Source organism: Tachysurus fulvidraco, chromosome 15 (genome assembly GCF_022655615.1).
Source record: "Tachysurus fulvidraco isolate hzauxx_2018 chromosome 15, HZAU_PFXX_2.0, whole genome shotgun sequence".
Lineage (NCBI taxonomy): Eukaryota > Metazoa > Chordata > Actinopteri > Siluriformes > Bagridae > Tachysurus > Tachysurus fulvidraco.
Window position 1 is genome coordinate 8,159,552 of NC_062532.1, and position 22,449 is coordinate 8,182,000.

A 22,449-nucleotide genomic window follows, 5' to 3' on the forward strand; every position below is an offset into this window, starting at 1 on the left:
AACAATATAATATATGAATGAGCAAGCAATTTTCACAAGCAACACAATTTAAAATGATGACTGCATAAAGATTGAGCAGAAAGATTTTAGAATCAAGCTCAAAAATACCCTACTTTAATTCTGTTTCTAATTAGGACCAAATGCTATAACAAACTAATACCTTCAGGTGACAACAACACAATGGATTTCTGGAGTTCATTGTTGTTTCTATAACTTAAACAAAGCAAGCCCAAATTATCACCTCTCCTCCACCATGCTTGACATCCAGTGCACTTAGGTCTGTGGGGCTGGGGCAGAATAGGGCAGACTGAGATGCCATACTAGTTCCTGTGTTACCATGGCGAGGTCTTGGAGGCTACGCTCATGTTCGGCAGAGGTTTAAGACAGGGTCTCGAGGAGGGCATGGATGCTCTCCTGGGTCCATTCCCGGGCAGATCGTACTGGCAGGGGTGACAGGGGAGTACCCAATTCAAAACGTAGACACAAGTTAAAATTAGGAGTCTTTAATGAATACAGGCAAGATGCAGGGTAGGCAGAGGTCAACATATCCGACAGTCCAATGTTCCAAATCATGAGTAAACAGGGCAATGAAGGATAAGCAGTAAACAATGTCAAAAACAGTCCAATAATCCAAATTATATGGAAACAGAGAAATGCAGGGCCGCCAGACACAATAACAGGAACATGCAGGAGTAAACCAAGCAAGCAGAGAGAAAGCAGGCTGAATCAGCAACAGGAGAACAGGCAGGGCCAAACCATACAGAAATATCACAGGATGGGCATAGTCAGAAAACCAGGAACAAGCAAAGTAGAAACCAGGCAAAACAGGAATGTTAACAAAGGTAGGATGACTAATGAGAAGGGAGAGCGTGTCAGCAGCATGCTTAAATAGCACAGATAAGCAAACAAAATGGCTGATACCCTTGAAGTGCTACCTCCAATATGGCTGCCAACTCAGAAGTAAATGTTGTTACATCACCAAACCCGCCTCCTAATGCTCAAATGGCATGAACATTTTTGGAGCTTCTATGGGCGCCATCTTAATCAGTATTCTCAAGTTTGAGAAATTTGTTGCTCAATCAAGCCATGATCAAGATATGGTTTCTCTTGTTTTGTAGTTGCTGCCAAATTAATTTCAGTTATGGTAACTGTTGTAGTAAAGTTAAAGAGATTTTATTAATAGGAATGGAATGTAGGTTGTTTTGGTCATGCCAGATAGATCTGCCATGGTGCTGCTGGTGCTGCTGCTGGGAGATTAAGGAGACTTGCTTGTACAATCTGCATAAAGGTAATAGTCATATGCTGCTGCTGATTCAAGATAAGGTAGGAGGAATCCCTCCAGTGGTGCCTGCCACCCCAACTCTGCAGATCTAACCTTCTCTTCCACCAAGCCCTCCTCCAGAGAGCCATGGGACCTGACAGTACTATCTGTCAGTTTTTGACCACCAGAGGACAACAAAAACTCTTACTGTTGTTTACCTTGCCTAATCTTTCTTGTTATACCTGTTCAGCTCTCTGATTACTCTGCTGATATACCTCCTTGTCTCCCTTGTGATTCACTTTGTGTTGCAAATGCTAAATACTTTATTACATTCTGAATCACCTGGTCTCCATTAATCTCTCCTTTTCTCTACAGTAACATTTCTGGATTTCCCTTTTGGATTTAATTACTCTTTTGGAACTCAGAGCATCACAGGTTGCCAACTGGAGTCCTATTCCACTTCTCCATGATGACATCACAGAGATGGTGGATGTTAGAGATCTTGCACTTCTCCACATTCCCTTTGATGATGCCCCACAGATGCTCAATAGGGTTTAGGTCTGGAGACATGCTTGGCCAGTCCATTACCTTTACCCTCAGCTTCTTTAACAAGGCAGTGGTCATCTTGGAGGTGTGTTTTGGGGTCGTTATCATGTTGGAATACTGCCTGCAGGGCAGTCTCCAAAATGAGGGGATCATGTTCTGCTTCAGTATGTCACAGTAAATGTTGGCATTCATGTTTCCCTCAATGAACTGTAGCTCCAGAGTGTCGGCAGCACTATGCCAATTGCTGGTTTTGTGTTATGCCATACTGAACCAGGGGCCACTGAACCTGCATTAACGACGACAGTGGGGGCTCGCCGATAGCCTTAGCCACCGGGTAGGCACGTATGGTTGTGTTGCGGTTAGATTGCTGGTTTTGTGTTATGCCATACGGAACCGGGGGCCACTGAACCTGCATTAACGACGATAGTGGGGGCTCGCCGATAGCCTTAGCCACCGGGTAGGCACGTATGGTTGTGTTGCGGTTAGATTGCTGGTTTTGTGTTATGCCATACTGAACCGGGGCCACTGAACCTGCATTAACGACAACAGTGGGGGCTTGCCGATAGCCTTAGCCACCGGGTAGGCGCGTATGGTCGTGTTGCGGTTAGATTGCTGGTTTTGTGTTATGCCATACTGAACTGGGGGCCACTGAACCTGCATTAACGATGACAGTGGGGGCTCGACGATAGCCTTAGCCACCGGGTAGGCACGTATGGTCATGTTGCGGTTAGATTGTAGCGTCATATAAATGCAGTGTTTGAATTATTTGCCGCGTTGCATTTGTTTGCCTGCCTGAGTATCTTCATTCAATCTCAATCTATCCTGAGTTGTTATTTATCCTGGCAATAGAATCTTAAAAGTAGATTTATCTCGTGCATGTACTTTAATTACTTACCTTTGATCTCTTTATTTATTTGCTCTCCCAGCGCCCGCTGCTAGCTGGTTAGCATCACGCATAACCGGCCTGTTAGCCCGGCTACCACTAGTATACCCTTTCACACCAATTATCTCTGTTCTTACTCTACAACATCATGTCAGTTACGTCTCTGCCTTCGAGTGCAGGTGAGGACACCTTCGAGCTACAATCGGTGGAACTGGAGCTGGAGGCCATGAAGAAGCATATCCGCGACCTACAGGTGAAGCAGGCCGAGCTGCAGGAGCGGAAAGCCGCGCTGGAAGCTCCCCGGCCGGTTGCTCACCTGTCTCAGGTAAACTCCCGGGATGTAATTACCACTCCCTCCACCTCTACTCCGTGTGTTTCTCTATCCAGGCCCAACGCACCCAAGAAATGGCCTAGCCAGGCGCTGTTCACTCCAGCGCCGGGGCACCGCGGATCCTGGGTGCAGCAGCGAAGGACGCGTACCGGGCCCCGATCGAGGACCTCTCCCCCTCCACCACCGCCAGTCTTTGAGATCCCCACTCAGAACCACTTCGCCCCCCTTCACGAGACGGACCGCGACACCGTGATCATCGGAGACTCCATCGTCTGCCATGTCCATGCTACTATGTCGAAAGGTAAGGCTCGGACTCACTACTTGCCTGGTGCTCGTGTTCTTGATGTCACTGCACAGGTACCTAAGGTCGTGAGCAGAAACACCGGAGCTGTGGTTCTTCATGCTGGCTCGAACGACACCAGCCTGAGGCAGTCGGAGATCCTGAAGAGGGACTTCAACACCCTGGTGGAGACGGTTCGCACCACAGCGCCCACGGCGAGGATCATTGTGTCCGGACCGCTTCCAACATACCAGTGAGGAATTGAAAGGTTCAGTAGACTTTTTGCTTTAAATGAATGGCTTCAGTCATGGTGTCAGACTCAGAATCTAGTCTTTATTGATAACTGGAATGTTTTCTGGGAGCGTCCTAGGCTGTTCCGTGCTGACGGCCTGCACCCCAGCAGAGTTGGAGCGGAGATCCTCTCAGACCACATATCCAGGGCGCTGCACACCTTCTGACTGGTAAACTACTCCTTAAAATTAAATTTCAATAGTCATCCTTCACCTCAACACATTGACACAAATGCACACATAGTTCACCCTATAGAAACTGTGTCTGTTACCCGAGCAGTGAGATCAAAAAGTAAATACGTGAGAAGTTCTCGAAATAACCTTACTGTAATTAGACCAGAAAAATGCCATAGAAACAAACAAAAACAGTTCCTAAAGTTTGGGCTTCTGAACATTAGATCGCTTACACCCAAAGCACTTATTGTAAATGAAATCATCTCAGAAAATAGCCTTACTGCACTCTGCCTTACCGAAACTTGGATTAAACCAAATGAATACATCGGCCTAAATGAGTCTACGCCATCAGGATATATTTATAAGCATGAGCCTCGTCAGACTGGTCGTGGAGGTGGTGTCGCCACTATCTTTAGTGATTACCTTACTGTTACCCAGAGATCACAGTATAGATTTAATTCTTTTGAAGTGCTTGTCCTTAAGGTTACACTATCGCACATGCACACGAAGAGATCCCTGATGTCTCTTGCTCTAGCGACCGTGTACAGACCCCCAGGGCCCTACACCGATTTTCTTAGAGAATTTACAGATTTTCTTTCAGACTTATTGGTTAACTCTGATAAAGCACTAATTGTAGGAGACTTTAACATTCACGTTAACGATACAAACGACACTTTAGGACTCACATTTATGGACTTACTAAACTCACTTGGGCTCAAACAAAACATCACTAAAGCAACTCATCGTCGTAATCACACACTAAATTTAATAATATCACACAGAATAGATGTCACTGATATAGATATCATATCTCAAAGTGATGACATCACAGACCATTATCTCATAATGTACACACTACCTTTAGAACAGACTAACTATGCCTCCCCACGTTATCGACTCGGTAGAACTATTATTTCGACCACCAAAGACAGAATCACAAATAACCTGCCTGAACTGTCTGGACTTCTAACTGTACCCTTAAACACAAACGACCTAGATGTAATGACTAACAACATAGGCGCTATATTCACTAGCAGATTAGACACTTTTGCCCCAATCCGATTAAAGAAGGTTAGAGATAAAACGCTTGCACCGTGGTATAATAGTCATACTCACACCCTCAAGAGGGAGACCCGTAACCTCGAGCAGAAATGGAGAAAAACTAAATTAGAATTTTTTAGAATTGCGTATAAGGACAGTATGTCCAGCTATAGACAGGCTCTAAAAGCTGCCAGGGCTGAGCACCTGAGCAAACTCATAGAAAATAACCAGAACAATCCCAGGGTTTTTTTTAGCACAGTGTCTAGTTTAACAAAAAAAAAACAGAAATCTGAACACACTATTCCATCACATTTCAGTAGTGAGGACTTTATGAGATTCTTCACTAATAAAATCGAAAGTATCAGGAATAAAATAGGTGACGCTCAACATATGAGGGCAACTAGTGACCCAGTCTCACTTAAGGCTCTAGACACACAACTACAGTGCTTTACAAGTAGAGGACAGGAAGAGTTAGACAAACCTGTTACCACATCTAAATCAACAACTTGCTCACTACACCCCATTCCAACTAAATTACTGAAAGAAGTGTTACATAAAGCTGGTGAGCCTCTTCTTAATATCATTAACTCCTCATTATCTTTAGGTTGTGTCCCTAAGTCTTTCAAGTTGGCAGTCATTAGGCCACTCATTAAGAAACCTAATTTAGATCCAAATGTACTATCAAATTACAGACCTATTTCACATCTTCCATTTATGTCTAAAATATTAGAAAAGGTTGTGTCTGTTCAACTGAGCTCCTTCTTACAGGAGAACAATATCCTCGAAGAGTTTCAGTCAGGTTTCAGGCCCCATCATAGCACAGAAACAGCACTTGTTAAAGTTACAAATGACTTGTTCTTAGCTTCGGACCAAGACTGTATGTCACTATTAGTTTTACTTGACCTTAGTGCCACTATATACCACAACATGCTTCTAGATCGCTTACAAAATTACACAGGTATTCATGGACAGGCTTTAAGTTGGTTTAGATCCTATCTGTCAGACCGATACCACTTTGTAGAATTAAATGGTGAATCCTCCAGTTTATTATCAGTTAATCAAGGGGTCCCTCAAGGATCAGTTCTAGGACCTCTGCTTTTCTCGATATACATGCTTCCATTAGGGAACATCATTAGAAGACATGGGATTAGTTTCCACTGCTATGCTGACGATACACCGTTATATATATCATCAAAACCAGATGAAATAGCAAAAGTGTCCAAATTAACTAAATGCCTTAGAGCAGTGGTCCCCAACCTTTTTTTCGCCGCGGACCGGTCAATGTTTGATCATTTTACTGGGGCCCGCTGCTTTTTAACTCACTACAACGCTAAATCAATGAGAACCATGAGCTTGTTTCTTTGCAACGAGACGGTTCCATCTGGGGTAATAGGAGACAATGACACCCGAAGTGTGTTGCTTATGTCCAGTTTATTCCGTTGTTTTGTCAGAATGTAGCATGTCGGAATTGGCAATAGGGATTTTAGTGCTGTGGTGACAATCTCAGGGTATTCCACCATGACTTTAATCCAGAACACCGGCATTATTTCTAACTTTCTAACGACGTCTGTTTCATACTCATTTTTGATAATTTGTGGGTTAATTTTGAGCAAACACAATATACACGTACACCAAGCACTGTTAAACATGACAAAGTACCGGTGAACAGAGAGAAGAGCGATACACACCACCAAAGCTACAACGCCACTGCCGCTTGCAGCCGCTCAGTTCCAGACGTCACCTAAACCCGGCCCGATAGCATGATATTTTACGCATGCGCGGTATTGGTGTGGCTTTAGGTGACGTCTCTCAGCTCCCGGTTAACCTCTCATCCATGGAAAGTCGCACAAACCTGAGAGAAATACACCACAGTAAATAAAATGGAAATAATTTAATGTTCCATGGGCGGCCCGGTACCATTTGGTCCACGGACCAGTACCGGTCCGCGGCCCGGGGGTTGGGGACCACTGGCTTAGAGAGATAAAAGACTGGATGAGTTGTAATTGTCTGTTGTTTAACTTTCACTAAACAGTAAAAGACCTGGGTGTTATACTAGACAGCAGCCTGTCTTTTGAAAATCATATCGCCCATACTACAAAAACAGCCTTCTTCCACCTTAGAAATATTGCAAAGCTGAGAAACATCCTGTCTGTATCTGATGCTGAGACGCTAGTTCATGCCTTCATGACCTCTAGACTGGACTATTGTAATGCATTACTAGGTGGTTGCCCTGCATCTTTAATAAATAGGCTAGGGTTAGGATTGGGGTTACTAATACAGTTAGTCCAAAATGCAGCTGCCAGAGTTCTCACTAGGACAAGAAAGTATGACCATATAACCCCAATTTTATCATCTCTACACTGGCTACCTGTTAAGTTTAGAATTGATTACAAACTGCTGCTACTTACGTACAAGGCTCTTAATGGTTTAGCTCCCATGTATCTAACTAGCCTTCTAACACGTTACAATCCTTCACGCCCTCTGAGATCACAAAACTCAGGGCTTCTGGTAGTTCCCAGAATATCTAAGTCTACTAAAGGTGGTAGAGCATTTTCTTATTTAGCTCCCAAACTGGAATAATCTTCTTGATAGTGTTTGGGGCTCAGACACACTTTCCCGGTTCAAAGGCAGATTAAAAACTCACCTCTTTAGTCAGACATCTACAGATCTACCAGCTCCAGTTGTACTCTATGATACCAATAGGAGATCTGAACTCCATGTGATCTTTACACCAATTCAACATTTGTTTGACTGTATATTTGTAATCTCACCCCCAGTTCCACCCATATGAGGATGAGTTCCACTTTGAGTCCGGTTCCTCTCAAGGTTTCTTCCTTACCAATTTAAGGGAGTTTTTCCTTGCCACTGCTGCCTGAGTCACCTCAGACTTGCTCATTGAGGATAAATAAATAAACACATACTGTAACAGGCCTAGCCTTTTACTAGTTGTTCTATTCCTTTACTAGTCTATCCCCTTATAAACATTCAACATCAAGGTTGCCCCCTCTAGTAAAGGAATAGAACAACTAGTAATGGTAGTAGTGGTAGACTACTGTTCAAAGTGGGTTGAGTTATTTCCCTTACGTACAGCTAAAGCACCATCAATAGTTCGTATCTTAGTTGAAGAAATTTTTACTAGATGGGGAACTCTGGCTTACCTTGTATCCGACCGTGGAGCACAGTTTACATCGCAACTAATAAACCTAGTGTGCAAACAATGGGGAGTGGTCCAAAAATTAACAACTGCATACCACCCACAAACCAACCTCACTGAAAGGATTAATCATACCATTAAAACTATGATCGCTTCTTATGTGGAAGAGCACCACAGACAATGGGACAGATGGTTGACGGAGTTCAGATTTGCAATTAACACGGCATGGCATGAAAGTACTGGGTTTACACCTGCCGAGGTGGCCCTAGGAAGGAAACTAAAGGGGCCTCTGGAAAGGGCCATCCGTTATCCACCTGACCCAAGCAGCTCTACCTATGAAGTATTAGAAAGACAGCAAAACTTGATCCAATTGGTAAGGGAGAATGTAGGAAAAGCTCAGACTAAACAAAAACATTATTACAATCAGAAAAGAAAATCGACACACTTCCAAGTAGGTGATGTAGTTTGGGTCCGTGCTCACCCATCGTCCAAGTCAGAGGAAGGTTTTATGGCAAAACTTTCTGCTAAATGGAAAGGTCCAGCCAAAATTGAGAAGTGTTTGGGCCCTGTAAATTACGCAGTATCATTTCTTGATGATCCTGAAAATAGGGACACTTATCACGTACAGAATTTGAAAAGCTACCATGGGTATATCCCAACTTTTTCTGACGGGAGGGGTATGTAACAGGTCTAGCCTATTACTAGTTGTTCTATTCCTTTCCTATAGGGGGCAACCTTGATGTTGAATGTTTATAAGGGGATAGACTAGTAAAGGAAAAGAAAATGGCTTCCACCCGAGTCTAGGTTTATCAGGGTTTGTGTTGGCTTCAGTGAAAGGCCTCTTAATGGGAAACAGTTGTTTCTATTGCCATTGTGAGTATATTTACTGCAATGTTTTGACTTTATATGAATGACTGTTATATCTCTGGCACTGTTTGTAGTGTACTCTTAATGAATGCAAACTTGTAATTGAGTTAATTTTGTATTTATAGAAGGGCCTCTTGTGTCACCCCCATTGCATACTTAAAAGTTTAACATGGACAATGGATTAAAACGGTGACTGGAGAATGCAGCTACCTTATTTGAGGAGGTGGTGATAGATATGCCGTAAAGCACTCAGAAGACAACACAATACGGATAAGCTTAACAATTCCTTGCAAGAACCCTTTTGCTTTTGTCTTCAGTGTTGTGAGCCTCTTTAAAACTGGACATCTACCCTAGATAAGACTGGTTTTGTTTTACAGTTGGAATTTCTAAGATATGTTGTTCAATGACTTGTGTCACATTGTAATGTGTACTGTGGTATCATATGCAATGAGGGAAAAGTAAATGAGAGTTCATATAAATAACTATAAGCAAAGAGATCGTTTTCTGGCTGCCTTATTTTAATGAGTGGTCTGGATCATCACTGTGAAACCCCCCCCCCCCCCCCCAATTCAGATATATAGCTAGCTTTGAGTTAAGTTTGATCAGAGAGGTTATAATACATACATACATACATACATACATACACACTGTGAACTATATATATCTTAATTTTTTACTATATTAATTCATTTTTATCCTTATGTTTAACTTCTGTTCTATGTTTATGTTCTGTAAAGCTGCTTTGAGACGAAGCCCATTGTAAAAAGCGCTATACAAATAAACTTGAATTGAATTGAATGTGCTGGTTTATCATTCTTAACAGCAAATGCAGACTTTTCAACTAAACTCAAAATTAGTTCATAGCCTTTTATTTATATACAAAATGTGCTTTGTTTAAAACATTTACATATTTATATAACCCCAATTTTATCATTTCTACACTGGCTACCTGTTAAGCTTAAAATTGATTACAAACTGCTGCTACTTACTGTATGTACAAGGCTCTTAATGGTTTAGCTCCCATGTATCTAACTAGTCTTCTAACACGCTACAATCTATCACGCTTTCTGACATCACAAAACTCAGGACTTCTGGTAGTTCCCAGAATATCTAAATCTACTAAAGGTGGTAGAGTGTTTTCGTATTTAGCTCCCAAACTTTGGAATAGTCTTCCTGATAGTGTTCTGGGCTCAAACACTTTCCCAGTTTAAATGTAGATTAAAAACTCATCTCTTTAGTCAGGTGTACACATAATACATCCCATAATACTGTGCTCTATTACATCAGACAAAATGAACATTATCATCTAGTACTTGATAATATTATGAACAGCAGCTATGTTAATCCCTCTCCACTGCTTTTCTCTTTCTACCCATCCCGAGGCATCCAGAAATTGTACCAGCTAAAATTGTCTTCCGGTCAATGAAGATTTTGGACCTCCACTGAAAAGAGGTCGAATCTGTGAGAATCCTGAGGCATCTAGAGATCCACCAGCTCCAGTTAGACTCTGCTATACTAAAGAGGACATGCCAACTGCATGTGGTCTTTTGCTTTATTACAACATTTGTCAGACTGTATATTTATAATCATACCCTCCAATGTCACCCATATGAGGATGGGTTTCCCTTTGAGTCTGCTTCCTCTTAAGATCTCTTCCTTCAATTCAAGGGAGTTTCTTCTTGCCACTGCTTCCTGAGTCACCTCAGATTTGCTTACTAGGGATAAATACAAACACACTTACATATATCTAATATTGATCTTGAACTTTGGATTATATTAATCTTTAATTTGTTCTTTTTTGTTCTTTTTTATTTTATTTTGTTCTTTCTATGTTCTGTAAAGCTGCTTTGAGATAATGTCTCAATGCCAATTGGGTTTCAAAATAAGATTCATAAGAAAATACACAATGCAAGTCAACATTGTAGAGCTGCTGATTCAGGCTCTATGATGTCAATGAATGAGGTATGGTTATTGCTGTTCCAATCAACTTATTCATTGTTATTTTCTTTAGATCCATCAATCTGGGTAAAAAAAAAATATTTTCACACATTATCCATTTGTGAACCCATAATTTATATCCATTTAGGTTCCTTGTGCTTTTCTAATGATCTGACCTTTCACTTTTATTACATTTACAGCATTTAGCAGATGTCCTTATCCAGAGCGATTTACATTTTATCTCACTTTTATAAAACTGAGCAATTGAGGGTTAACCCTATGAGGTCTAAGGGTATTTTTAGGGCCTGGAGAAGTTTTGTCATACCCTGACATTTGTGCTTTTTTCAGTTGCTTATACAGATATAAATGGCTAAAGTCTAATATTGCTGTAATCAGCACAAACTGGACTACAATAATATGTGAGCAGCATGTATGTACAAGATTGTGTTTTTGAGAAAACAATGTTTATGCTTGGTTAGTGAAAAATGGAACATTTTAAATCACTTGAATAAGGCCATAAAACACATACAGAACATTGGTTCACAGGACTTTTGAGAACTGGAACTTGTAGGCTAGAGTTTTGCTTCAAAATTATGTGAAATCATCTTGTTTACTTGCTCACAGAAAACAATATATTGATTAAAATTTTCTAAGACACTTTTTGTTTGTAAAGGGCATATACGAGTAGGCGTCAACTATCATGAATATTGGTGTGATTCATTAATGAGCTGCATAATGAGCTTTTCAGGCAGGTGTTTGACTGAGAGAGGAGTTACAAGAAAGAATGTGAGGATAAAATAAATGTGTATATTTTTTGTTTGTAGTTTATTTAGAATATTTAACTATCACACAAACTAACTTTAGAAGTTAGTTTTAACACAGAAGACACAATCAGGGAAAAACTGTGTAAAAAAGTGTCAACAGGAAGAGTACAAGATAAAAAAGGGTGTAAGGTTTGTAGAAACCCACTAACCTACTAACCTACCGTCACATACTGTAGAATTGAACACTTCTGCAATTAGTTCTTCCATAAACTCCTTGTGGCTCATGGTGCCATAAAGCTCTTTGTGTACAATAAAAGCATTGGTGGCAGCAATGTCCAAGAAGTGTAGAAATAGCTTGGTGAACAATTTCGGCCTATAGCATTATAGATATTCATTATATCATTATATAGGCTATATATATCATCATTATATATCATTATTTATAGTTAAATATGCGCTTTGTACAACGTTCAAAAATATAATTGGCCGATAAGGATATATTTCATATTACCAACTTTACTTTATATTGAAAAGCTGATTTTAGTCTGCCTGTTGGGAAACATCCAAATTTAGATATAAAATAGTAAGTAATTCTATGATGAAGATTGACCTTTTATGCCATTTCTCGGGGGCGTGTACATGGTTACCTGAATCACCTCAGTTCATTTCCATATGAACAGCGTACTCAGAGGGAGGCGGGAACACATTAGCTATAATTAGGTGAAACTGGAGACACCGGACCACTCCTTACTTTCTTACAGATTAAATAAAAATAGATTATTTGTTTTTGACTTGAATTTGTTTATTTAAAAGTAGACATTTCAAGCTTTCTATGCATACATTTATCTTGTCTTTGAGGCAGGTATTCGCTGAGATTCGGGTTTTTTATTTATGTGTCTGTGAAGAGTGGTGATCGAGACCGAGATGGCAGAGAACGCACTCTGTTTATTTTCTTTATTCTACAAAAGCACAGTGTTTTGTTGTTATTATGTGTGTATACAAATAAAAGTAGACCCTTTACAGATTTGATTGACATATTGCTCTTATCTGTACGATCAAAACTGAAAGTGTAATTTAAGTTTGGCCTTATCAAGAGATTATGCTACAAAACACGTATCCGCGTTTATCGACTCCAGAGGGTTAAGGGCCTTGCTCAGGGGCCCAGCAGTAGCAACTGGGTGGACATAGGAATCAAACTCACAACCTTCCGATTGGTAGCCCAACACCTTAACCACTAGGCTACCACATCCCCATTATTATTCATTATACCTGCTGGCACTCATTTTGGGGACAAATTGGATGTTTCCTAGTTTTAGGAAATTAAAATTGTGATTGTGTCCTGAAGCAGCATAGAGAGGTATGAGAAGTGCTATGTTCAGAAAGGCAGTACCAGAGCTGTCTGTGCCACATCATGATTACTTGTAAGTGGGGGAGGGCTCTGCCTCCCCTAACTACTCTGATTCCCTTCAGTGACCTTTGGAGAGTATTCAAAGATAAAATAATAAGTCCCAGAAATTGCAATTATAATATATCATCAAGAATAGGTTATATCAAGTGAAGTAGAACACTAAAACTAAGGAATAGATGACCCAATTGTCAGAATCGTAGGAAAATGCTGTTCTATGCAGCTTATCAGTAGACTTTTTGAAAATTTATATTTGTGTCATTCTGAAAACTTTTGGCCAGAACTGTATGTTCTCCCTTGGTTATTACCCCACATGGCTTCTCTTACCACTGCTATGTTGATGACACTCGGTTTATATTCTCCTTCCCTCCCTCAGATTCAATGACTTCTGCTCTGTGTCATTTATCATTTCACCTTGCTTCTTCTTAATGGAAAAAAGGGGTGGTCATCACTTGTGGATTCTACTTCTTGGAGAAAAACTGTGGGCTTAATTCATAGTCAGGTATTGAGACCCACTACCCTGTTTCCATTAGCACAGGAATAGCTTCTCAATGCTAGGATTTTCATGAAACTGGACTGCTTATGACTTTATCCATAAGGCATCCTTTAGCACTACTTCTGGTCACTTTAATGTTTGTAATCGCTTACACTAAAGACATTGTAGTTTATTCACTATACAAGGACAATCATGTCCATTGAGATCTATCTTCCCTCTCATGAACAACCAGCTTTTTGTCAAACAGGAAAAGTGTAAATTTCATATCTTTAAAGTCTTGTTTCTGGGGTACATAATCGGCCCTGGGGGTTATAAAAAAGGTAATATCATAGATCTCAAGGAGTGAACAGTTCCAACTACTGTCAAGAAACTTCTGTAATTCCTGCGGTCTGTAAAATTAAATCATCTGCTGGGGTTTAAACTCTACCACAGCCTTATTCACCTCACTGAGCAAGCAACAGTAAGAAATGCAGCCACAATCCAAGAGCACAACCAGCTCAGAGTTCACCACAGCCCCATTTGAAAACTTCCTGACCAATCGAAGCAATTCATCATTAAGGTAGGTGCCGCCTACGTAATAGTTAACCACTGTGCTGTCAAAGAGGTTTAGAGAGAACCAAAACTCTATCAAGTGGCAGTCTTTTCAAGAAATATATAAAGAAAACTGTTAAAAGCCTGAAACCTCAACAAGATTCAATGACCTCTCAATGTGCAAACATCAGAAAACATGTGCCAAAAAGTTCCTCATGAGAGAACACTCCTCCAAAACTACTGGAGATCTAGGCATAAATCAACCCATCAGCTTCTACCATACAAGTCCACATTGCCATGGACTTCACAGATCTTACCAAGTCTGTCATTGTGCTGTATCAAAGCACATTCATGGAAAGTTGACTGGTAGGGGAAAGTGCTTTAGGAAAAGGTGCACAAACAACAGGGATGACCATAGCCTTGAGAAGATTGAGAAGAAGAGAGCAGAATCAAGAACATGGGGGAGCTTAACAAGGAGTTGCTTGAGGCTGGAGTCAGTGCATTGAGAGCCACCACACACAGACATGTCCAGGAAATGGGCTAGTGTAGCATTCCAAGCATCAAGCCACTCCTGAACCAGAGACAATATCAGAAGGGTCTTACTTGGGCTAAGAAGAATAACTGGAGTAATACTCAGTAGTCCAAAGTACTCTTTTCAGATGAAAGTAAATTTTTGATCAGAAAATCAAGGTTCCACAATCAGGAGAGCCACATAATCCAACATGCTTGAAGTCCAGTGTGAATTATCCAAAGATGGTGATGATTTGGGGTGCCATGTCATCTGAAGGTCTTGGTACACTGTGTTTTATTAAGTCCAAAGCCAGTGCAGACATCTTAGTAGTCTAGGAGATTTTACAGCACTTCATGCTTCCATCTGCTGACAGGCTTTATGGAGATGCTGGTTTCCTTTTCCAGCAGGACTCGGCCCCTGCCGACAGTGCCAAACCTACTCGGAACTGGGTTGCTGACTGTGGTATTACTGTGCTTGAACTAACCTGAACACTATAGAGAACCTATGGGGAATTGCCAAGAGGAAGATGAGAGACAGCAGACACCGCAATACAGATGAGCTGAAAGCCGCTATCAAAGCAGCCTGGGCTTCCACTGCACACTACAGGAGTGCCACAGGCTTATCACCTCCATCCATTCTTGCTGCATTGACGCAGTAATTTTTGCAAAAGATAGTAAATGCATAAATTAATAGACTTTGAGAAGTTAGACTTTTCTATTTTATAAATAATTATTTGATTATCTTATAAAATATTCTAATATTTTGATACTGGATTTTTTTTATTTTCATGAGTTGTGAGCCAAAATTATCTAAATTAAATGAGAAACTTGAAATATTTCAGTGCATGTGTAATAAATCTAAAATATGTGAATGTTTTAATGTTTGAATTAAATTGCAGGAAAAAAAAATAATGTTTACCTGACATTCAAATTTTCTGAAATGCACAGGTATATATTTTCTTTCATGTGAGTAAATTGCTGAAAACATAGAGACTCTGAAACTGCATGAAGTCTTTAATTCTTTTAATTGTGATGATTTTGGCTCACATTTATTAAAAACCCACCAATTCACTTTTTCAATAATTTAGAGTACTTCATAAGACCAATAAAAACATTTTTTTTACTGAATTGTTGGCCTTCTGGAAAGTATGTTCATTTACTGTATATGTACTCAATACTTGGTAGGGGCTCCATTTGGTTTCATCACTGCCTCAATTCGGTGTGGCATGGAGGTGATCAGTCTGTATCACTGCTGAGGTGGTATGAAAGCCCAGGTTTCTTTTACAGTGGCCTTCAGCTCATTTGCATTTTTTGGTCTCTTGTTTCTCATTTTCCTCTTGACAATACACCATAGATTCTCTATGGGGTTCAGGTCTGGTGAGTTTGTTGGCCAGTCAAGCACACCAACACCATGGTCATTTAACCAACCTCTGGGGCTTTTGGCAGTGTAGGCAGGTGGCAAATCCTGCTGGAAAATGAAATCATCATCTTTAAAAAGCTGTGGTTCAGGAGTGGCTTAACAAGAGGAATACGACATCTGTAGCCAAATTCCTTGACATGTCTGTGGTGGCTCTTGACCCCAGCCTCAGTCTATTCCTTGTGAAGTTCACCCAAATTCTTGAATCGATTTTGCTTGACAAGACTCTCAAAGCTGTGGCTCTCGGTTGATTGTGTAGCCTAGTGAACCAAATTGAGAGACCATTTTGATGTCTCAGGAAACCTTTGCAGGTGTTTTGAGTTGATTAGCTTATTGGCATGTCACCATATTCTATTTTTTTTTTTAGATGAATTGGTGTGTTTTTGTTAAATGTGAGCCAAAATCATCAAAATTAAAAGTACAAAAGACTTAAACTTTTTCAGTCTGTGTGTACGGAATTTACATAATATATGAGTTTTACTATTTGAATTGAATTATTGAAACAAACAAACTTTACCACAACATTCTAGTTTATTGAGATGTACCTGTAAATGTCTGATGATTTGGTACAGGTAATTTTAACTTATGAGATCTTTAATAACTCGTATGAATTTTATGAAAGAGGATGAAAAACAGCTAAAAGTGTATTAGCTTGGCCATGCCATCTTGTGGCTGTGTAACACCTTAGACAAAATTTTAAACAAGCAGTTTCCCTGTATGATGTGCTTGGTCTACGCAATCACCTTTGTACAGTGTCGATCGTTTTTCTCCATTTTCATGTCCACCGTTTTCAGTTTCCTCAATTCCTCATCAAAATAACATCCTTTCTGCATTTTCTTGCATTTTATTTTATTTCATTTTATTTAGTAAATATGTTGCTACATATTGTCCATCCGCGAAACCATGTTGTAAAGAATGGACAGGCCTGAAGCCTTTGCATTTGCATCTGTTGCTGGAATTTTATCTTAGCAGGAAGTTACATTTGCAACTGCACAGAAAACAAAGCCAATGGGCACAGGGATAATCAATCAATGTTTTGCAAAGTATTGTGAGTAATCGATCAACTACCCAATTGTTTAATTTGTGCTAATGTGCGTGTCTTACCTTCCTAACATAGCTCACTGCATCCTCCTCTGTGTACACCTCTGCACTGACTCCCCCTCTCCTGCGGCGGGCCTTCACCACAGGATTTATTGGAGGAGGAGAAACTTCATCATCATGTGAATCGGATTGAGAGTTAGACTTCTGTCGCGCTAAGATTTGCTTGCTTTCCTCCTATGGAGAAACAGAGAACAAAGAGAAAGAGATATAAAGAGATTACATACAGTAGAGTCAAAAATTTAGTTCCTTTGTCTGTTGCATGATTGCTGGTGTCAAAAAATGGGATTTTCACCTAATACAAAGTTTACACATGATGTTATAGAATATCAACAGCAGCTAATCTCACACTGAATTTAGGAATTTTGCAAGGTTCATCTGTCCTGGGATAAATCGTTTACTTCCATAATCTATTAAATTATAATGAGTACCAATTGTACTGATGGAGATGTTTAGGGTGGTTTGCTGGGTGGTTTTTGTATGTGTTGTTAAGTGATGTTTCGTTTGATTTATACCCAGCTGCTAATTATTCTCTTAATGACCTGATTGCTGATTGTTGGATAACTTTTTTTAATTATTACGGCTTGAAATATTTTGTGTTTTGTTTATTTTTGGTTATATTTTAGCTTTTAGAAGTTTGTGAAGACCAGATCATTGTTATTCAGGCCCTGATAATAAAAAGAGACAGCTAAAATACTTTCTGTTCCCCATGATTATACACACCTTCAACTACGTGGGATACCACAGACACCTGCTATCAACACCCTAGAAGCCATCTGGGATACTACAGCAACCATGTAGCAACATTATAGCAACCACCTGAGCAATCAACTAGAAACACCATTGCCATCCACCTGAAGTATTATACCAAAAGTATGTTTGAAACATTAAATGAGAGATGCCCAAGATTTTAGTGTCTCTGGAGCTACTGGAATACTGGATTCCATGCACTTTACTTTAATATCATAATCTTTTAGGTGTACACAGGCTATATTAATCTGCAATATATTTTTACTGTATACTTAGCTACCTATACTCAAAAAATAAGACACATCAACTTGTATACACATTATTTCAAAGGATGTTTCTCAGGTCCAAGTCAACTTCCATTCATATGGTTTTGCCAAGAAGCACATTTGTGGGCTATGAGATTGGGAAAGCTATCTTTACCCATTAAACAAACAAGTTTCACACAGATTCTTCAATAGCACGTGATAGTTTTCTTTATAATAGCCATGATTCAATGTCTGGCCAAAGGAGTGCCATGTGGTTTACCTGTCATCACAATCACAATTTGATGCAGGTTCTTAATAGAAATACCTCTTTCTATTCCTTAAATAAAGCAATTAAAATAAATTAAGTTATGATGTAACAAAAATGTGACGCAAATGTATTTATCAACAAAACAAAACCCAATAGTATGCCAGCATACTGTATATGCAGTACACTTTCTCCAATGGTAAAGGGCTTATAAATTTATATTTATAAATCTGAATTTACCAGCATGCATGCTGACATTCCAAATGTAATATTGCTTTAATACTATTTAATACCCTTTCTCTACTACCCACTTTACAACCAACAGGATACAGAATTTAGGCTACTGTGCCATATTAAGGAAGTGCATGCTTCTATCCTTATTGCAATAGTTTGTGGAATTTCTTGTTTCACACCATAATGCCACTTTAAAAAATATATTTACAGAGATTGGTGTAGAAAAACTTCACTGGACTGCACAAAGCCAACTTTGGGATGACGTCTGCTACTCAGTGATTGATGATTCTACTCAGTATACTTTCAGGTTAGTCATGGGAATACTGTCCCCAAACACAATAACAACTTGCCTAATGTTTATATTTATATTTATTATTAAGCATATACCAATGCAGCACAACACAAAATGATGGTGCAATACCATCATTGTATTAGTTAAGCATCTTATGTACATGTAACTGCACTGTTTGAACAGAGGTCTCAATCTGCCCACAGAGGTAAAACATCCAGAATGCAGCACATGCTGTTTACATGATCTCATTAAATGCATACTTTTACCATTATCAAAAATCCCTGTTAAATTGATGTGCATTATATTTCAATCACCTTCACAATGTTAGAGATCCTAAAATTTAAAAATCCCAGTCAGGAAGTAGAAGTGATTGCAAAACTATAGGCCACAGCAAGACAACCCCCCCAAATGGGAATGTTTTTTGCAGGTTGTCGCCACAAAATATTGCTCTCTCCTTTTCCTTGCTAAATGATTTGTGGTTTGTTCATGTCACTACCTGTCACATGTCACTACCTGTAGCATGAGGTTGTACCTTTAATCCAGGATGGCACATCCATACAAGGAGGATTGGTGTGTCTCCCAGCACAGTTTCAAGAGCATGTTGCATGCACCAGGAAATGGGCTGTTACATGAGGAAAGCCAGACAGGGCCATAGAAAGGCAACAAATAAGCAGCAGGACTGGTATCTGCTCCTTGAGGAAGAACAAAAGGAGCACTGACAGAGACCTACAGAATTACCTCCAGCAGGCTACTGGTGTGTTAGTCAGACCCTTGGATGGTCGCACAGACCTCCATATACTAGTCAATGGTACTGCTCACTACTGTTAGGTACCGGGATGACATCTTGGCAGTCCTTATGCTTTTGCAGTGGACCATGGGTTCATCCTGGAGCATGTGACCTCATGTGGCCTTAGTGTGCAGTTTCTGTATGATTAAGAATGAATGGCCCTCACATTCCCCAGACCTAAATTGAGAACCTTGGGGGCATTATTTATCAGAGCATCTGAAGCCACCAAGTAGTGCCAAAGGCTATATAGGGATTTACTGATGACCTGATTCAGCTCATGGAGGAGATCCCCAAGATACCATCCACCGCCTATAATGTCACTTTTTACTTTGATTTAAGTGTGATTTGGAATCGAGCTTTGAGTGGATTGATGATTTTTGGTTCCACTAACCATTGTCACATCATTAATTGCCCAAAGTATATAGTGTAAAGATTTTAAACTTGATTATTTTGTTTATATATATATATATATATATATATATATATATATATATATATATATATATATATATATATATATATATATACACGTATATATACGTATATATACGTGTATATATATATATATATATATATATATAATGTAAATCTTGAGTAAAAGTGGATTAAGAGAAGTATTACTTGCAAGTTAGCACACTGTTCTTTTTTGGCTTACCATGTTTGATTTCTTATCAATGGCAGGATATTGCAAAAGGAAATGAGTCTCAGGAACGCACCTTCTCCAGCTTTTCAAAGTGTTCCCGTAGGAACCTCATAGGACGCTCGGGTTTGGCGATGCATAAATTGACAATGCACTCTTTGAGAATCTGTTGGATGTTATGTTTCTGCACAAAAACTTCACAGCCCCTCAAACTCTCATCTTCTTCAAGATTGGGGGAGGATGTGGCCATCTTAGCACTGCTTCAGAGAGAACTGAACAGGGGAAAACAGAATGGGTCAGTAATGAACATGTTCAACCTGATGTTCAGTATCATCTCCAGCAGAGCAGAACCAACAGATATTAAATCAACAGATGCCTTTTGGGGTTTTATGTGTGCAGGTGGCAACTAAACTACTAAAATATTATTAACGCAGTGGATTCACATCTATTTTATATATATATATATACATATATATATAAAGTATTTATATATATATGTATGTATATATATATATATATATATATATATATATATACATACATATATATAAATACTTTATATGTATATATATATATATATATATATATATATATATATATATATATATATATATATATATGTGTGTGTGTGTGTGTGTGTGTGTGTGTGTGTGTGTGTGTGTGTGTGGGTGGGTGGGTGGGTGTGTGTGTGTGTGTGTGTGGGTGGGTGGGTGGGTGGGTGTGTGTGTGTGTGTACAAAAAGGAGAAATCGTTCCCTGGCGTTTTTAAAAACGTTCATTTTAGATATATAAATCACTCATATAAGACATAACAGCCACCCGGACTTTTCTAAATGTCATTTCATTCCCGTTACTCATTAAGATAAAATCTTAAAACTGCCAGATCGAGATAACCGTCTATTAATAAGGGGTTAATTATATAAACACCACCATGGGTTTATATACACCACATTCTGTCAGTATTTTCCGTTTTCATTCTCCATTCTACTTCCTACTAAGACCCTGACTGCACAGGGATAATTGGATTCTTCCTATTCTGCGGAAAGATTACGAACCTTAATACAAACGTAATCAAATGCTTCACGATGAATAATCTCGTTTCTCTTACCGTTTAATACAGGAGATGGCAAGGAGCTCTCTGGTTTGGTATAACACGTTGGATGGAGAGAGTCCGGTGTTTATTTCTCCTGCTGCGGAGTTTCTCCTCTTTCTCGATGTCAGTGACGTCAATGCGTCTGTGCTGAACCTTAACATTGCTTTACAAACACATACTGTATTAAAACCATATCCATTCAGTTCATTTAAGGGCAGTTTCATGCCCAGGCCATAATGTGGTATATATGTGGATCCTCTTGAGCTGATTTGACTTCTGGTTCCGTTTGTTTTTGCATATTTGTGTTTACATTAAATAACGTGTTCTCTAACTCACACGTATTGCTGAAAATACTTGTGCTCATCACGCACAGTCACGTCTTCACGTGCTTACACGCATACGTGAGCGTGTCCTGTAGGGAGCAGTATAACATAAACCACACCAGAATTGACAAATATAATGTTCATGTTTTATTGTAGGAACCAGAAACAAAAGGCAGAGCTGTCAAGTGTCACGCATTGAGAGTGACAGTCACGCATTTTGGTCTTTTGTCACGCTCTCCCGCCACACATCGTATTTCTCACGCAGAAAATCTTTGACTAATTATCATATATTTAATATGCCGCAGCGCCCAAAATGTATCTGTTCGCACCGCTTTCTCTATGAACAAGTAGGGGAGAGTGGGGTAAGATGAGCCAGATTTTAATTATGTGGATCTCCAGGCAAGGGAAATTTAGACAGAAGTAAAACGAAGACATCTACTGTTAATTTGGGATGTTGCCTATCAACTGAAAATATAAGAATGCACCTATGACATAGATCCTTGAAAATATATATCCTCAGAAAAAAAAGTGTTCATGTGACTCAATTTACCCCAGGCTAGGGGAAAGTTGATCCCAGTCAGTGGGTAAATTGAGCCATTTGGGGGTAAATTGACCGTCCTATTTTATGCAAGTATAATACACAAAAAAAAAACTTTTAAAAAAGATATTTAACAATACACTTACCTTTCCAAACAATGTCATTTATTAAAGCTACCTCAAACAACACAAAACAAACCAGTTAAAGTTGAAGTCCAGCCTTTCAAGGTTTAGAAAGCTTCTTCAGCACATCATTCAGTGGGACAGATCCTACATAGAGGTGGAGGTTGAAGCCATG

At 39.5% G+C, this 22,449-nt stretch overlaps 1 protein-coding gene across 3 annotated transcripts in view; it reads right to left on the minus strand.

Annotated features, from left to right (window-relative positions):
• Positions 1–21,665, minus strand: part of prkar1b (protein kinase, cAMP-dependent, regulatory, type I, beta) — a 44,901-nt gene extending 23,236 nt beyond the window's left edge. The window contains exons 1-3 of one of the 3 annotated variants that reach the window (XM_027171675.2): positions 21,307–21,665; positions 20,276–20,471; positions 16,993–17,163 (exon numbers count right to left, since the gene is read on the minus strand). In XM_027171675.2, the coding sequence (XP_027027476.1) occupies positions 16,993–17,163; positions 20,276–20,449 (345 nt within the window). In that variant the 5' untranslated portion in view covers positions 20,450–20,471; positions 21,307–21,665. Of the gene's footprint in view, positions 1–16,992; positions 17,164–20,214; positions 20,472–21,306 lie in introns of those variants that run through there. The other 2 variants (XM_047801282.1, XM_047801281.1) reach the window with 2 other exon arrangements.
• Positions 21,666–22,449: the final 784 nt, after the last annotated feature.